Below are 16,204 nucleotides of genomic sequence, written 5' to 3'. Positions count from 1 at the left end.
CCTCACCAGGGTCACAAATAGGAAGCATCCTGTGTTTCAGTCAACAAGCTTTATTGGTCAGGGAGTGAGGACAGGAAAGGGACTGAAGCTGGGGGGCTGAGGCTGGGGAGGCTGGAGGCTGCACAGCCAATGGGGAGCCCCGGGGGCTGGTGGGGGAGAGTCCTCAGTGGGTGGTCTGGTGAACCTGCTCGCGGCTGGAGATGACCCTGCCGTCCTGCACCTCCTCCACAATGGTGCGCACCTGGCGGGTGGTCACGGCTGCAGGAGACAGACACCCGGGGTGAGTGGGGGCCCAGCCCCAGCCCCCTGAGCAGAGCCAGCTCTTCCCACCATGGCCACCTGTGTCCACGCCTCTGTTAGCCCCTCAACATCACACCCCCACACGTGCCCCCTCTGACCCTATCCCTCCCTCCTTCCCACCCTGTTCCTTGCTGGTGCCCCCTGGGTGGGTCCTGCCTCCCAAATAAATGGTTTGATTCTGACCCTCTGTAAGAGGAAGACTGCGCAGATCAGATGCTAGTCTGAAATGGAGTCTGATTCCATTTCTCTGCAGTCTCCAGGACATGGATTTTGCCCCCTTCAGACAAGGATCTCCAAGACAAGACCCTGGTCCCCATCACCTCTCTTAGACTAGAGACCCCAGGGCTGGGACCTTATCTTCCTCATCAGACTGGGATCTGGAGAACAAGGATCAAGTCCCTTTCTGCCACCAGACAAAAGACTCCAGACATGAGACTGCTTTTACTCATCCGTAAGGTCCCAAGAGCAAAGAGAGTGAGACCATGTGCCTATCAATGAGAGTCTCAGAGCTGGGACCACATCTCTTTTCTCAGCCTAGGATCTCCAAGGTAAGGGCCTTTTCCTGCCCCACCCCCATGGGACCAGACAGTGTCTCCCTCATCTAATTAGGACCCCGAGCCCTACCAGGTCTCTTCCCCCACCCCTGCTGAGGATCAGCCATCATTTCCTGGAGCTCCTGGGGACACTCCCCCAGTAAAGTGCAGGTGGGTCGCCTGCCCTGTGAAGCCCTACCCTCAGTTACCAAAATGCTTACGTTCTTTGGTCTTGTACTGGGTCAGGCTGCAAACAAAAAAAAACAACAAAGATTAGATGTGGGTCTGAGACTCAGCTCTGCCCCAGGCCCCCAGCCCTGGCCTGGCTCCCCCACTCACTGGGCGTCCTCGCCCTCCAGCAGGCGGCGGTAGGTGGCGATCTCCTGCTCCAGCCGTGTCTTCACGTCCAGCAGGATCTTGTACTCCTGGTTCTGCTGCTCCATCTCACAGCGCAGCTGGGCCAGCTGCTCCTCCACGCTGCCAATCAGCCCCTGGATCTGGGCCAGCTGCACGCAGTAGCGGTTCTCTGTCTCGGCCAGGCTACCCTCCAGGGACGCTTTCTGCGGGGAGCAGGAGAGGCCAGATCGGCGAGGGTATGCGGGGGGCCCCTCCAGAGCCCTGGGCACCTCCCCACCAGTCCCGGCAGCACCCCTACCATGCTGAGCTGGGACTGCAGCTCAATCTCCAGGGCCTGCAAGGTGCGCCGGAGCTCCGAGATCTCGCTCTTGCCACTCTGTACCAGCTCGCTGTTGGTGGCCACCTCGCGGTTCAGTTCCTCTGTCTGCAGACAGGACACAGGACAGGGCAGCATGAGCCTGGCTTCCCTTTTCCAAGGCAACCCCCATGGTCTCCATATGCTCAGCCCAGGGCCCACTCTGGACCCAGACAGACAGCTAGAGCACACACTCCCCCCAACTCCCCTCACCATGGCTGCCTTCCTGACCTGCCTAGGCCTCTCAGGCCTCCTTCCAAACCTGACTGCGGGAGCAATGCCTTCTCATTAGCCTCCCACCTCCCCAAACCCAGAAGACTTTGAGAGGCTGTTAAATTTTACCTCTAATGCCTTCAAGAAGAAGGTACAAGAGTAAGAAATTTGAGAACCAGCCAGGACAGTAGCCAGACCCATGGTACTGGTTCCTAACTTCTTGAGGGACAGATGGAAGCTCCTGGGGTCTTGATTCTCTGGCTTTATTCCTGAGAGGGACTCCCCCTGACCCCTTCAGATCCCAGTTTCAGGCAAGCTGAAGGCCTGTGAGTGCAACAGGCAACCCTGACGCCAAGGGTCCGTGCAGCTCACCGGGGTTAAGGCACCCAAGGTGCCAGGTTCTGGGCTTACGGTGGGAACTCAGGCCCTGCACCCCACGCCCTGGGAGAGGCCTCTGGTCTGCAGCAGCCCTCACCTTGCTAAAGAACCAGTCCTCAGCATCCTTGCGGTTCTTCTCTGCCATCTTCTCATACTGGTCACGCATCTCGTTCAGGATGCGGCTCAGGTCCACGCCGGGGGCGGCATCCATCTCCACGTTGATCTCGCCACCCACCTGTCCTCGAAGGGCTTTCATCTCCTGTGGAGGAGGGGGTGGTGGGTGTGGGTATCCCCCGCTCTAACCTCTCACTCCCAACCTTCCCAGACGAGCTCTCCAGACCCCTCCCACAATGTCCCCTTTGTTCTGCTCACCCTCTACCCTCTGACCCTCCAAACGACTTTTGTTCACCTGGTCTATGTGGGCTTTGCCTCCAGTATCAGACTAGGGGTTCCCCAGGATAGATTCTGTGCTCCCTCACTAGACTGAAGACTCTCTGAAAATAAAATCTTAATTCTTAGGCGTGAGCCCCCAAAACCTCCCATCTAACTTCCAAACTTCTACCTAGGGTCCATATTGGAGGGTTTGAGCTGGGAATCCTCCTCAATTATCTCCTGTCTGGTGAGGGAGGCCAGGATGGGCATAAGAGGCTTCTGTGGGCCCCTGGGAGACTCCCCAGATGCAGGGAAGTAGGTGGTACATGGAGAAGCCTGCCCTGCATGGGGAACTGGGCTCTGCAGACAGGGCAACACTCTAAGCCAAGCAGCCTGGACACCTAGGCAGCACCCTGCCTTCAGATGATGAGCGGGGTGGAGTGAAAGCCAAGCCCAGTCCTGGGGCCCTGAGACACGAAGGGCAAGGCCCCACCCCTGCCCATCTTCCTGACTCCTCTCCTCTCTGCCTCCTGCCTCCCCTAACTAAGCCCAGGGACCTTCAGAATCTGCTGCACAGTAGGAGTGCTCGTCCCAGTCACAGCAATGGCACAGCCTTGGCACAGCAATGGAGCCCTGCCACCCCCTCACATCTCTTTGACCTACTGCCCCGGCTGCCTCACCTCCTCGTGATTCTTGCGGAGGTAGGCCAGCTCCTCCTTGAGGTTCTCGATCTGCATCTCCAGATCCGCTCTGGCCAGGGTCAGCTCATCCAGCACCCTGCGCAAGCCGTTGGTGTCGGCCTCCACGCTCACACGCAGGGCCTGCTCTGTCTCAAACCTGCAAAGGGAACCAGAGAGTTCTGTCAAGATGCTTGGACTGGCCGGTGCAGGTTCTGGCCAGCACCCTTCCCTTGAATGATGAGGGGGTGTTTGTTCAGTTGCTAAGTCATGTCCAACTCTTTGCCACCCCATGGACTGCAGCATGCCAGGCTTCCATGTCCTTCACCATCTCCCAGAGTTTCCTCAAACTCATGTCCATTGAGTCAGTGACACCTTCCAACCATCTCATCCTCAGTCGCCCCCTTCTTCTCCAGCCCTCAAATCTTTCCCAGCATCAGAGTCTCTTCCAATGACAGGGTGGAGTGGAAGCCATTCCCAGCCCTGGGGCCCTGGGAATGCAGGGCAAGGCCCCACCCCACCTGGCTTCCTGACTCCTCTCCTCTCTGCCTCCTGCCTCCCCTCTCTCTTCCATCATCTGACTAAGCCCAGTGATCTTCAGAATTTGCTGCTTTTGCAGCATCCTGGGCTAAGAGGTGAACTCCTTAACCCCCAGATTCTGGACCTTGCCATCAGCAACTGAGGAGGCCTGGGCTCCTCAGTAGGGAGGGCTGCCCCCAGTTTCTCCCTAGACCCTGGCTAGGGCTCACTTGGTGCGGAAGTCATCAGCAGCCAGGCGGGCATTGTCGATCTGAAGCAGGATGTTGGCATTGTCCACGGTGGCCGTGAGGATCTGGGAAGATGGGAGAGTGATCAGGTCCCTGGGTTGGAGTAACTCAACCCAGACCAAGATTCTGAGATGAGACTCTCCGTCTGGGGGCCAGGATGTGGCTACCTTCTCCAGGAAGGCTCCCGTCCCACCCTGTCTCCCCGCTTTACTGCTCTACAGTTGGTGACAGAGGCGGGGCCAGCAGGAGTCTGATGGCTGATACTCCCCTCCTCCCCACACAGAACCCCCTTGCCAGACTCTGCCTTAAACCAAAGCAGACAGCCAGCTGGGAGTGCCAGGCTCGGAATGCAGGAGGGCCAGAAAAGAATAGGAGGATGCCCCAGGCAGAAGCTCTTCCCTAATCCTGGAAAGAGGATGGATGTGAGAAACTCCCTCCTATTACAGTTCGGGACACAGTGCCCCTGAGAGGCTTCCCGCAAAAGGAAAACTAAAGGAGCCCTCACCGAAATGTACTTCCAAATCAGAAGTCATGACCCCTGCTAAGCCCTGACCCCAGGCTCCAGGAGGCAGCCCTGCTCCAAGTTTGCTGAGCCCATCTTGAGGGCACAGCAGGAGAGATGGAGAAGCCAGAAAAATCCCCAAATAAGGCATAGAAGTGGCCTCCTGAGGTCCCACCCACTCTCTCCTGCCTCCTCCTCCCAGCAGGTGCCAGCAGGAGATTACCAGACCCCTGACACCACCTTAGCCCTAAATCCCCATCTTGTTCCAAGGAAAGCCGTGTCTGAGTATCCGGCAGCCCCAGGAGCCCAGCCCTCCTCCTGCCTCCATCCTTCTTATCCTACAACCACACAAGGTGGTAAAAAGTTCCATGATGGGAAACAGGCTCCAGGGAGCCCCACAAGACCTACTTGTCCCTAGCCCAGGCTACTGTCCTGAAAAAGAACTCGTAAGCCACATAGTGGCCCCAAGGTGGGCTCCCAGGGGCCAAGCTGGAGCCAAGCTGTCCTCAGCTCCCCGAGACCCTGTGGCAGCCCCCAGGCTGGGCTCCAGGCCTTGATCAAGGGCAGATGGTAGGGGAGGAAAAGCTGTGCCCCATTCAGGACCCCTCCCATCACAGCTCCTACCTTGTTCCGCAGGTCCTCGATGGTCTTGAAGTAGGAGCTGTAGTCAGGAGCCGGCCCCGGGGCCTGCTTCTGGTACCAATCACGAATCTTCAGCTCCAGCTCCGTGTTGGCCTCCTCCAGGGCACGCACCTTGTCCAGGTAGGAGGCCAGGCGGTCATTGAGGTTCTGCATGGTGGCTTTCTCGCCTCCCACCAGCAGCCCGTCGACACCTCCAAAGCCACCTCCAAAGCCACCGCTGACAAACCCACCACTGCCATAGCCACCACCAGAGCCAAAGCTGTAGCAGCTAGAGTAGCTGCTGCCTCCAAGGCCACTGCCCAGGCCACCGGCAGACCCCAGCCTGCAGGAGCCACCACCCAGGCTGCCAGACACGCGGCAGGAGCGGGACGAGCTGCCCCCCAGGCCGGAGGAGCCCTTGATGGAGCCAGAGGAGAAGTGGCGGATGGTGGTGGTCATGGTGGTGGCAGCAGGTGGCGGGCAGACACGGAGCGAGAAGGCTGGAGAGGAGAGAAGCCCAAGATGCTGTTACTGCCAGGGCTCACCAGCCTCCTTTATAGGCCCTGACAAGTGGGCGTAGCGATTACAACAGGCTCACTCCTCTGTTTCCATTCCCCTGGGCTTTCATCACTGCTGGCTGCCCGCCAGCTCCCAGGTGGCTGTGGGCCCCCTCCCCTCCCACCGTCAGGTCTTTGCATCATTTCTCTGAACCCTCACGCTGGGCGTCTGCGTGTGTGTCTCTGGTCTCAGGCCCGTCACCTGTGATTCAGGCGGGCCCTCCAGCTACGCTTTCCCATGACCTAATACGGAGACGAGGAAGAAGGACGTCACTGTCACGGGCCCTCCCAGGCAGCTGCCACCCCAGCCACACCTGCTTGGACCCTGTGTCTGGTGGGCAAATGGGCTTGGAACCCAGGCTGCTCCCAGCCATACACCATGCCACAGCTGGTGCTCCCTCTGGGCGGCAGGGGCGGGGCAGCGAGCGCTGAGACCCCGTCTTGCCTTGGACCCAAACCCACTGGGCTCAGCAGGCAGCAGCTGGGTCAAGGTTGATTACCACCCCATTTACAGAAAAGGAAACTGGGGCTTATACGGGGAGGGTGTCCCTCTGCCCGACCTGACTCAGAACCTGGCTGGCAGGCTTTCATCCTTCATCCTTCACTGCACTCAGCCACAGCACCCTTCTGCCTCCCCGGGGGCCCCTGACACATTGGCCCCCCCTTCTGCAGAGCCCTGATGCCAGGGGAGCATGTAGAGGCTATGATTCCATCTGGCTAGTTTTCTGCTCCTATCTCTCACCCTGGAACCCCCTGGGACCCTAGCATCCTTTCTTGACCTTTCCCCATTTTCTCTTTCTCAGGTGGGGAGTTCTGGGCTGGAGCGGACAAAGAGGAGCTTAGCTGCAGGCTGGGGAAGCAGCAGTTTGGGAGGGGGCATCAAGATAAGGGGAACAGGAAGAACTGCCCCTTCCAGCCTCCCTACCCCTCCTGTGCCCCAAGAACCCCTTGCATGGGGGGTATGTGGCTTCAGATCCCAGCTGGCTGGAAATCTAAAGGACACTGCCCAAGAAGACGGTCTTCCTGGGAACCCTCAACCCCCGCCAGTTGGGAGAGGTCCCCTGCAGCCACCCCCAGAGGGCCCACCCCATCCTCTGAACTAGCCCCTCAGGATGGGCCGGGTGCCCGCCCCACAGCCCCACCCTGCCCTGCCCACCACCCTCAGTCCCAGGGTCCCGGCAGGCCTGCTGGGCGGAATGTGGTCGTGTCTCAGACTGCTGATGGCTTCCACTTCCCAGACAGGCCCAGACAGCCCCCACCAGCAGCTGAGAGAGATTCCCCAATAGCCCAGCAGCTGCCAAGCCACCAAAGCAAACAGGACGCCCCCCCACGCTCACACGCAGAGCGGCCACCCCGCCCCATACACCCCCAAGCCCAACAGAGCCTGTCTGGTTCCCTGGTCTGGCCATACCCTTGCCACACTCACACCCTTCAGTGCCCTGGACCACTTCTCCAGGAAACCCCCTGCCTGGCCCCTCTCCCTCTGATCTTGACCTTGTACCCGCCCCAGGCTGAGTCAGGGCTCTCTCTATAACAGGTGTGGCTCCTGGAAAGTCTATGGGGCCCTCCCGGGGGCCAGCCACCAATAATGCGGGACCCGGGGACTGATTCTCAAAAACTTCCCCAACCTGGTGGACTGTCCCATCCCTCCATCCTCAAGCATCCTGCCTCCCTCCTTTGGGCCCCAGGCCCAGATGGGGTGGGAGAACAGATTGGCAGGTGACAAGCAGCCCCAAACATTTAACAAACTCTCATCACCCCTCCATCGCTAGCCCACACTGCCCAAACCAATGACCAGACCGAATCACAGGAGACACTGAACTTCAAGCAAAGCTTTAATTGCAGTCACTGGGGCAAAGTCAGGAGGCTCCCCTCAGCGAGGGGAGGCAGGAAGCAGACAGAAACACAACAGCTCTTGGGTGGTGGCCCAGACGGGCTCTCGGGGCGCGGCAATAGCGTGCTGGGAGCTGGAGGCGATGGCTGCCCCTGGGCCCTGGAGGCTGGGCTGTTGCAGGTGGAAAGGGGCCTCAGTGGGTGGAGCGATGGACCTGCTCGCGGGAGGAGACCACCTTGCCGTCCTGGACTTCCTCCATGATGGTCCGCACCTGGCGGGTGGTCACCGTGCCTGCGGGCAGAGGGGGAGGGATACACACAGAACCTCAGGCTGGAGGCCCTCCCTGAGCCCTCCGCACAGAAGGGGCCTCAGCCTCTCCCCACCCGCCCTGGGCAGGATGGGGCAGGCTCTTACCTTCCCGGGTGGGCTGCGAGGCCAGGGTCGAGGAGTACTGGGTGGACAGGCTGCAGGAAGAGGGGAGCTGTCAGCCCAGGGGTGCCAGTGGGGAGTCCAGCCCCCTGGGAGGAGGAGCAGCTGGCTAGGCCGAGGGGAGCGAAGTCCCAGGAAATTGGAGAGAAATCACAGCGGGGGTACACGGCAGAGAATGGCAAACACAGGGTCAGAGGGACATGCCCAGTGGGCAGGAATAAGGAAAGGGGATACCCCAACAGGAGGCCCAGAGGCACTTTGCTGCCAACCAGGGATTCACAAGGAGAAGCTGAGCAAGTGGTTTTTTTTTTTTTTCATATCCTGAAGGGCCCAACAAATAAACTTCATTAAAACAGGAGAGACTGCGGTTAGACTACAGATGGACCTGGCCCTCATCACAGAGCAAAATGCTGGAATGAGTGACTAAGCATGGAGCCTCCAGGATATCCATGGCCCCTTTACACCAGGGCCTGAGCACCCTCCCAACTCCAAACCAGAGCGCCACCCATCCTGGACAGTGGGATCACCAACCAGTCACTGGAACCAGAAACCCAGTGCCATTGTTACCCATTCCTTCATGCACTTACTCAAACATTTATTGAGTTCCACCTACAAGGCACGCTCAGCCCCGCTTTCAGGCATCCAGCCCTGCTGTTTTTAGCTAACACATCCTATGGGTGCACGATCTCCCCTCCCCCGTCCTCCACCTGCCTTACAGCAGGTCTTCCTTCCCGGTGACTCAGACGGTAAAGAATCTGCCTGCAATGCAGGAAACCTGGGTTCAATCCCTGGGTCAGGAGGATCCCCTTGAGGAGGGCATGGCCACCACTCCAGGATTTTTGCCTGGAGAATGCCATGGCCAGAGGAGCCTGGAGGGCTATAGTCCATGGAGTCACAAAGAGTCTGGACATGACTGAGCGACTAACACTTTCCCTGGCCTTACTCCCTGCTTCAGCCTCCTGACAGGTCTCCCTCACCTCACCCTGTCCCCTCAGACACATTTCTCTCTCTGTAGCCCAAGTGACTGTTCTAAGGTGTCTTGACAACCATACTTCTCTCTACACAAAAGCGCCCTGTTGGCTCCCCAGAGCCTATACCATCTAGTGGGACCCCAGCCAGTGTTCTCTGCTTCATCTCCTGCAAGCCTCCACACCTCCTCCTGCCTCAGCTGGTGCTATCCCTCCCTGGGTGAAGCCACCCCGGCCCAGCAAGCACACGCTGGCTGCCCTCCACTCACTGGGCGTCCTCGCCCTCCAGCAGGCGGCGGTAGGTGGCGATCTCCTGCTCCAGCCGGGTCTTCACGTCCAGCAGCACTTGGTATTCGTGGTTCTGCCGCTCCATGTCACAGCGGAGCTCGCTCAGCTGGGCCTCAATGCTGCTGATGAGCCCCTGCAGCTGGGCCAGCTGGGCTCCATAGCGTGCCTCGGTCTCCGCCAGGCTGCCCTCCAGCGACGCTTTCTGGGGGGTCAAGGTGTAGGTAACTAGGGAAACCGAGCTGGGGCCCTTCCCCACAATGGAGCCCCCAGAAGTGGGTCCCCAGGTGGTGCCGGCCTGTGGGTGCTGCCAGCATGGCAGGGTGGGAGGTGGGGCAGAGTGTGAAGAGGCAGGGCAGGGCAGGGAGCCTCTGGTTCTCCCAGCGGGGGTCCAGGAGGCGGGGCCCACCCTGGAGCGGTGGGCACAGGGCAGGGAGGGGACAGCGGCCCTACCATGCTGAGCTGGGACTGCAGCTCAATCTCCAGGTTCTGGACCGTGCGGCGCAGCTCCGTGATCTCCGTCCGGCTGCTCTGCAGGGCCTCAGTGTTGGTGGCCACCTCACGGTTCAGCTCCTCCGTCTGGAAGGCAGGATGGGGCCCCTGGGCCTTGAGGAGGCTGGCAGAGGTGAGGCAGAGGGCAGGGGCCACACCCGAGCCCTGACCTCCCAGACTGGCCCTTCCCCCGCCCTAGAGGGCCTCAGGCCCACTGGTACACACTGGCGCTTGCAGGATTCATCTTGTCCTGCGGTCCTTTGCTTCTTCCTTACTGGGTTGCAGGCACACGTAAGGGCAGGCCCTGGCCTTTGCTCTCTGTGTGCCCATCACAGTCTGGGTGCTGCCACTGCTCAGTATGTTGTTCTTACTGGGGGCATAGGAGTCTGCATCCAAATACACACCTGCCTACGAATTCCCGGGGTTGGGGGAGTGTCTGGTGGAGTCAGGAGATCTGGCTCTGCTCCCCCTGCCCCCGTGAAGGGCTATGTGAGCTTGAGGCCTCTCTGAGCCTCATAGTCTCCCCCTGAACGTGATGGTTTGGTCCCAGCTGGTTTCCAAAGGTCCTTCCAGCTGGGAATCCACATCTGCAAATTTTCCAGTCAGTGCTGAGCACAAAGCACAAGCATATACACGTGTGCACACCTGCTCACGCGGGGGCCACCCACCTTGCTGAAGAACCAGTCCTCGGCATCCTTGCGGTTCTTCTCTGCCATCTTCTCGTACTGGTCGCGCATCTCGTTCAGGATGCGGCTCAGGTCCACGCCGGGGGCGGCGTCCATCTCCACGTTGACGTCCCCTCCCACCTGGCCTCGCAGGGCATTCATCTCCTGGGCAGAGAGGAGTACAGGAGCTCACTCAGGGCCATCCTGGGGAGAGTCCCTGGGGCTGCCTTCTCATTCTGGGAGAGATGATTGCAGAGGACAGACACAGACAAGCCAACAGCTCCTCACCCTGAAGGTGGAGATAGATGTTGTCGTGTCTCAAACTCACATGGCTGTGGATGTCAACAATCTCCCCCAACACACACTTGGACGGTGGACTTCGCCCAGCCCCAGTGCGTGCTGGGGCAGGAGAGAAGGCAACTCCTGGTTATGCTGGGGGATGAGCAAGGACAACCTCACTCCCTGCCCTGACCCTTCACTTCGGGCCCCTACCACCAACCACACAGCACAAGCACAGGGAAAGCAGCCCCTTGCTGGTCCTAGGGGACTTAGACCTCATTAAGAAATGTGAATCTGCTCAGGGATGCATCCCCAAAGCCAGCCTCAAAATCAAGCAGAACCACTTGAACTCCTGCTGTTCGGGCATTCAGCTCTCTCAACTCAGGCCACCCCAGAGCTCTGGTGAGAAGGAAGCCGCAGGGCTCATCAGTCCTCCTGCAGGGTCTTAGATCCCTACCCTTGGGGTAAGCTTTGGGGTCCCTAGGAGGTGGGAGAAGTGGCAGGGTGGTGGCATCAGAGCTGGTGCAGAAATGGCTCAGGCAGACCTGAGGGAAGACCCGCCCCTGTGCAGCCTTGGATAAATTCCTTAACCTCTCTGAGCCTCAGTCTCCTCGCTGGTAAAGGGAGGAACTCGTTCCTTTCTCGCAGCAACGCTGTCGGTATCAGCTGAGATAATTGCTGTGAATCATTTGGAACGCGCTGGGCAGATGTTCCTTGCTGTTATGACTATCACTATTACAATTAATCATAATAATTAGCCGGCATGTTCTTAGACCCATTGGCCTATTAGATGGTTAACTGCCACCACATAGCAGGCTGTGCCTCGAGGGATAGGGAAGTATCTTTCCGGGGAGAGGGCCCTCCAGGCCTCAACCAGGGCCCTCTGAGGGTCTCCCAGGGTCAGAGCCAGGAACACATCAGAGACAGAAATTGGACAGAGAACGTGGCCTTGGCCCAGGAAGATGTGGGGAGCCCAGCCTTGCCTGTTCCCAGGCAAGTCTTTCCTGCATCCCCGAGCCAGCCTCACCTCCTCGTGGTTCTTCCGGAGGTAGGCCAGCTCCTCCTTGAGGTTCTCGATCTGCATCTCCAGGTCGGCTCTGGCCAGGGTCAGCTCGTCCAGCACCCTGCGCAGGCCGTTGATGTCGGCCTCCACGCTCATGCGCAGGTTCAGTTCTGTCTCATACCTGGAGCGAGGGGAAGCATGAGCCATGGAGTGCCGCGAGGACACTCATATGCACAGAAAGCTCTGTGGGGTGCAGAGCCGGACCACACCAGCCCCCTGAGCCTCCCAGGAGGCCCCGACTCACTTGGTGCGGAAGTCATCGGCTGCCAGGCGGGCATTATCGATCTGCAGCACCAAGTTGGCGTTGTCAATGGTGGCCGCCAGGATCTGGGGGACATGGTGGGGCTGGTGAGCAAGCATGTTCGGCAGCCCTGGGAAGGCCTTGCAACACCCCTCTGACAACCCTCTGGATAGTGGGCTGGAATGAGGGAGGTGAGGGCCCCTATGGTCTCCTCAAAAGGAGAGAAAGCATGATACCCAGGCATGGATACCATGATGCCATTAGAAAGACCCATATGCGATCCTCTCCAACCATGGGAGTCACTGCCCAAGCTGCCTGGACCTCACTCCATCTTCCCCAACTAAACTCACCTCTGGGCTCCGTTGCCACCTCCTCCAGGAAGCCCTCTTCCATTCCCTGAGTCCTTCCTCCCCATTATTCCTCCCCTCGGCCCATCTCTCTTACGCAGTACTTCTCACAAGTGCAATTTTTTTCCATAACTTTTTTATGTGTATTTTTCTTCTCTCCCACTGGTCTCTGTGCTCCAGAGGAACATCGCCTTGTCTCACGCCTGTCTCATTCTGTTTGGAATCCCCAGCCCTGGGTACAGTGCCCGGCCCAGAATCAGCCCCCAGGAAACATTAATTTAATTAAACAATTAATGAAATAGTTAATAAAGCTATGATGGGTCCCACATCAAACCTTAGGACAAGGTTTTCTTTTCCCACAGGGTTATCTGGGAGGTTCAAATGACCACAGGGAAAGGGGGAGGCTCTGGAAGGAGCAGAGCTGTCATTATTGTTGTGAGAAACACAGGAGAGAGGCTCCCGTCAAGGGCCATGGGGGAGGGGGAGGGCGAGGCCCCTGCACGTTGCCCAGAGGAAGCAGAGAGGAAGTCTTGGCAGATGAGCTGGGTAGACTTTGGAGATTTTTAAGACTGAGGGTTGAAGTGTACAAGCTGTAAGAGGGGGCAGCCCCAGGAAACTCAGGCTGGACCTCAGAGCCCACTCGAGGCCCTAAGTTCTGAAAAGGCTCCCTGGGTCAGGCTCGGTTTCCAGACTGAACCCAAGAGCCGGTTTGAACTCACCCCAGGGCCTCAGTGGGCCGGTCTGCAGCCTGCAGACCTGCCCCACCTCCCACCTCCCGCTCAGGAGGCTGATGGGGCCCAGGGAAGGGGTGGTGGTGCAAACCGCCGAGGGGCAGTGACTCAGCGGCCTGGTGCGCAGCGCGCTGGGGTCTGGGGTGAGGAGCTGGCTGACCCCGGAGCTCGGGAACACTGACTCACCAGGGCTCCCCTGGGTTCCCTGCTGCCCAGACCAAGGCCGGTATCTGATCTGGCACTCCCATCGGTGCAGCTTCCAGGGGGCAACTGCAGGAGTTCCCTTTCTGGCCTGGGTCCTTGGCAGGAGCAGGCAAAGCCCCTCACAGGGCCACAGGCCTGGTTCTCCACCAGGAAATTGAGCGGGCTGAGCCCAGGCCAACCAGCCCCCAGCCTAGCTCTCCCCAAGCCTGGCTCTTGAACCTCTTTGACCTCTCTACTGCCTCTGGAAACTGCAGCCCTTTAGGTCCTTCCAGCCAGAAGGTTTGTGCAAAAGATCCAGGTGCGACATTCACAGAATGCCAAGGTCATGAGTTCATAGAGATCATAGTGTGTGTGTGTGTGTGTGTGTGGCCTCTTCCATCAGACTAAGTTAGAGAAATTTCTTCCCTTGGGAACTTCCAGTCTGAGTGGGAAGACACAGCTCCTTTTTTCAGGGACCACCCCACCCTCCTCCGCAAACTCTGCAAGGAGAGACAGCATCTGCCCTTAGGAAACCCCAGAGTGACCATCCTGGAAGGAGTGAGGAAGACCCAGAGCAAAAACAGCTGTGAGAATATGTCAAACTCAGTGAAATCAGCACAATGAACACAGTATAGACTGAACCTCAACGTATAGAAAGGACCCCAAGGTCTGAAAACAAAAGTCAAGTGCCATCCATCCAGGAAGACTGCTTGGAGGAGATGAGGCAGGTAGCAGGGGAGCAAACTCAGAGGAGAATGGACTAGGGAGAAGGAGACTTCCAGCCTCAACTCCCAGCAGCCACACCAAACTCGTTCCCACTTCTGTGCTTTTGTCCACACTGATCTCTATACCTGGAACGTCTTCTGCTGCCCTCAAGGTTCTGAAGACTTCCCTGACCATGCCTACATCACCCACACCAAATACCCTCCCCCAGGAAGAAGGAACTCCACACAGCCTCCCTTCACGGAATGCCCTCCAGGCCTGGGGACCAGAGCTGGGTTCCAGGGAGTGGGTGAGTGAGTGAGTGAGAGAGTGAGTGAATGAATGAATGAATGAATGATGGAAACCTAGGCTGGAGGAGAGATGTTGGCAAAGGTGCAAAGTTGGGATGCATGAGTCGGAAGTAGATACTGAGGACAGAGGGCAGGGAGTGCCCACCTTGCTCCGAAGCTCCTCGATGGTCTTGAAGTAGTGGCTGTAGTCTCGGGCGGGCCCGGGTCCCTGCTTCTTGTACCAGTCATGGATCTTCACCTCCAGGTCTGCGTTGGCCTCCTCCAGGGCACGCACCTTCTCCAGGTAGGAGGCCAGGCGGTCGTTGAGGTTCTGCATGGTCTCCTTCTCACTGCCTCCCAGCAAGTTGTCGGCCATGCCAAAGCTGGAGCCGAAGCCCCCACCCAGGTTGCAGGTGTAGCCCCCGCCATAGCCGCCCCCCAAGCCCATGGAGAAGCGGGACGAGGACATGGACATATTGCCAGAGCTGCCGACTCCCAGGAGGCTGGGGGCCCGGCAAGCACCCCCAACACGGATGGAAGACATCCGAGAGAAGCCCCCACTGGGCATACACAGGCCCTTGACAGAGCCGGAGGTGGAAATCTGGCGGATGCTGGTGGTGGTGGCAGCCATGACGTCCACAAGTTGAGCGCAGGGTCTGGTCTGGACAGAGACCCCGGGCAGCCCTTTATAGCCGGGCTAAAGTGGGGCTGGGCCCCTGGCCCTTGAAGTCGGAGCCAAAACCCCAGCCGTGTAATTTCCTTCTGTACAAGCCGCCCAGGGCCTGGGGCTCAGGCTGGACACCCGAGTGCCTCCCCCGGCCCCCTCCCCTGCCCAAGCCTGGCCTGGGCACGATGGCCTCTTAGCCGCCATTGTCTGTTAGAAACAAAGGTAGTGTTGGAGCCGCAGCCCCGGGGGTAGGGTGATCTTCCATCCTCAACCGCAATTAGGCAGCTGAGCTCATTCTTCGGGGAGTCCGGAGAACCCAACCCTGGGAGCCAGAAAGGGCCTGGGACAAGGCTCCACAGGCCCGGAGCCTGGGGCTGCTCTGGCCCCCCACCCAGCATTCTTGGATCCCAGGGAAAGGGAGAGATCCAGGGGGACACCCTCCCCCACCCCTTACAGTGGGAGCAAGTCAGCCTCTGACCTAGGGGAGCCCCCAGCTCTCCTGGGATTACTTCCAGCCTGTGCAGGAGACTCAGTCCCTCACCAGGGGGCTGTCCTGTCTGAGAGGAACAGTCACAGCTGCTGACCTGAGGGAACCCTGGATCCAAGCCTTTCAGGAAGTCAGTTCACTGCCACGGTTGCCTCATTTGCAAAATAGGGTAACTCCTGCCTCCCAGGGTCTTTGTGGGAATGAGTCAAGTGGAGGCCGAGGGAGAGAGGGAATCAGAGAGCTGGTTAGGGTGACCGCCCCTGCTCACCCTACCAGTACCTGGGGAAAGATGCCCCCAAAGGGCCCCCAGAGGAGGTGCTGAGCGCAGGAGAGGCAGGACCTGCCGGGCGGCCGCACCCTGGGGAAGGGCGGCCCCTGCAAGGAAAAAGCACAAGCCCATATCCTGGCGGCTGGCACCCGCCCGTTCCCAGCCAGGAGATTAGTGGCCTAATCTCGGCGGTGCTAATGATTTAGGCGCTGCCAGGACCCTGGCGTCTGTGTCTGCAAGGGGCCTGTCTGAATGAGAAGCTTCCAGGGGTGGAGGGAGGCACGTGGGTGGCCTGGGCTCTGGGCCCACACACACGGGGACAGGGAGGGAGTCCGGGTTCCATTTAGATCAGAGATGGTGTGCTGAGGTCAGACTGCTGGAAGGACTTCCTGGCTAGAAAGTGGGTGGCCTCGCACGCAAGGGTATCTCCTTGTTGGAGAGTGGGGACTGCACAGGCTGCCGAGAGGAGACAACCAGAGTTTATTCTGCTCTCACCCTGACTGTAAAGTCTGGGGGTTCCCAGCATTCCTGGGAGTAGGGAGCAGGGTCTCAAGGTCAATAGGGGGCAAGGTCAGAATACCAGGTCTCTTCCACGATATCTGGGAGGACTTTCTGCTACTCCAAGACAGGCTGGGGAAGAA

At 59.0% G+C, this 16,204-nt stretch overlaps 2 protein-coding genes across 2 annotated transcripts; both read right to left on the bottom strand.

Annotated features, from left to right (window-relative positions):
• Window positions 1-30: 30 nt before the first annotated feature.
• Window positions 31-6,746, bottom strand: LOC120867107 (keratin, type I cytoskeletal 17). Its single transcript, XM_040245314.1, has 8 exons — window positions 5,079-6,746; window positions 3,935-4,017; window positions 3,189-3,345; window positions 2,234-2,395; window positions 1,489-1,614; window positions 1,173-1,393; window positions 1,055-1,080; window positions 31-258 (listed from the first exon to the last, which is right to left on the bottom strand). The coding sequence occupies exons 1-8, from the start codon at window positions 5,532-5,534 to the stop codon at window positions 164-166; spliced, it is 1,326 nt and encodes a 441-aa protein (XP_040101248.1). The 5' UTR covers window positions 5,535-6,746; the 3' UTR covers window positions 31-163.
• A 703-nt stretch (window positions 6,747-7,449) lies between these two features.
• On the bottom strand, window positions 7,450-14,787 carry LOC120867100 (keratin, type I cytoskeletal 42). The gene is made up of 8 exons (XM_040245307.1): window positions 14,308-14,787; window positions 11,892-11,974; window positions 11,612-11,768; window positions 10,309-10,470; window positions 9,602-9,727; window positions 9,133-9,353; window positions 7,881-7,930; window positions 7,450-7,757 (listed from the first exon to the last, which is right to left on the bottom strand). Exons 1-8 carry the CDS (start codon window positions 14,770-14,772, stop codon window positions 7,660-7,662), a joined length of 1,362 nt encoding a protein of 453 aa, XP_040101241.1. The 5' UTR covers window positions 14,773-14,787; the 3' UTR covers window positions 7,450-7,659.
• Between the last annotated feature and the right edge of the window lie 1,417 nt (window positions 14,788-16,204).

The sequence above is a fragment of the Oryx dammah genome, unplaced genomic scaffold, assembly GCF_014754425.2.
Source record: "Oryx dammah isolate SB20612 unplaced genomic scaffold, SCBI_Odam_1.1 HiC_scaffold_8, whole genome shotgun sequence".
Lineage (NCBI taxonomy): Eukaryota > Metazoa > Chordata > Mammalia > Artiodactyla > Bovidae > Oryx > Oryx dammah.
This window is presented reverse-complemented; position numbering and strand designations above follow the sequence as displayed.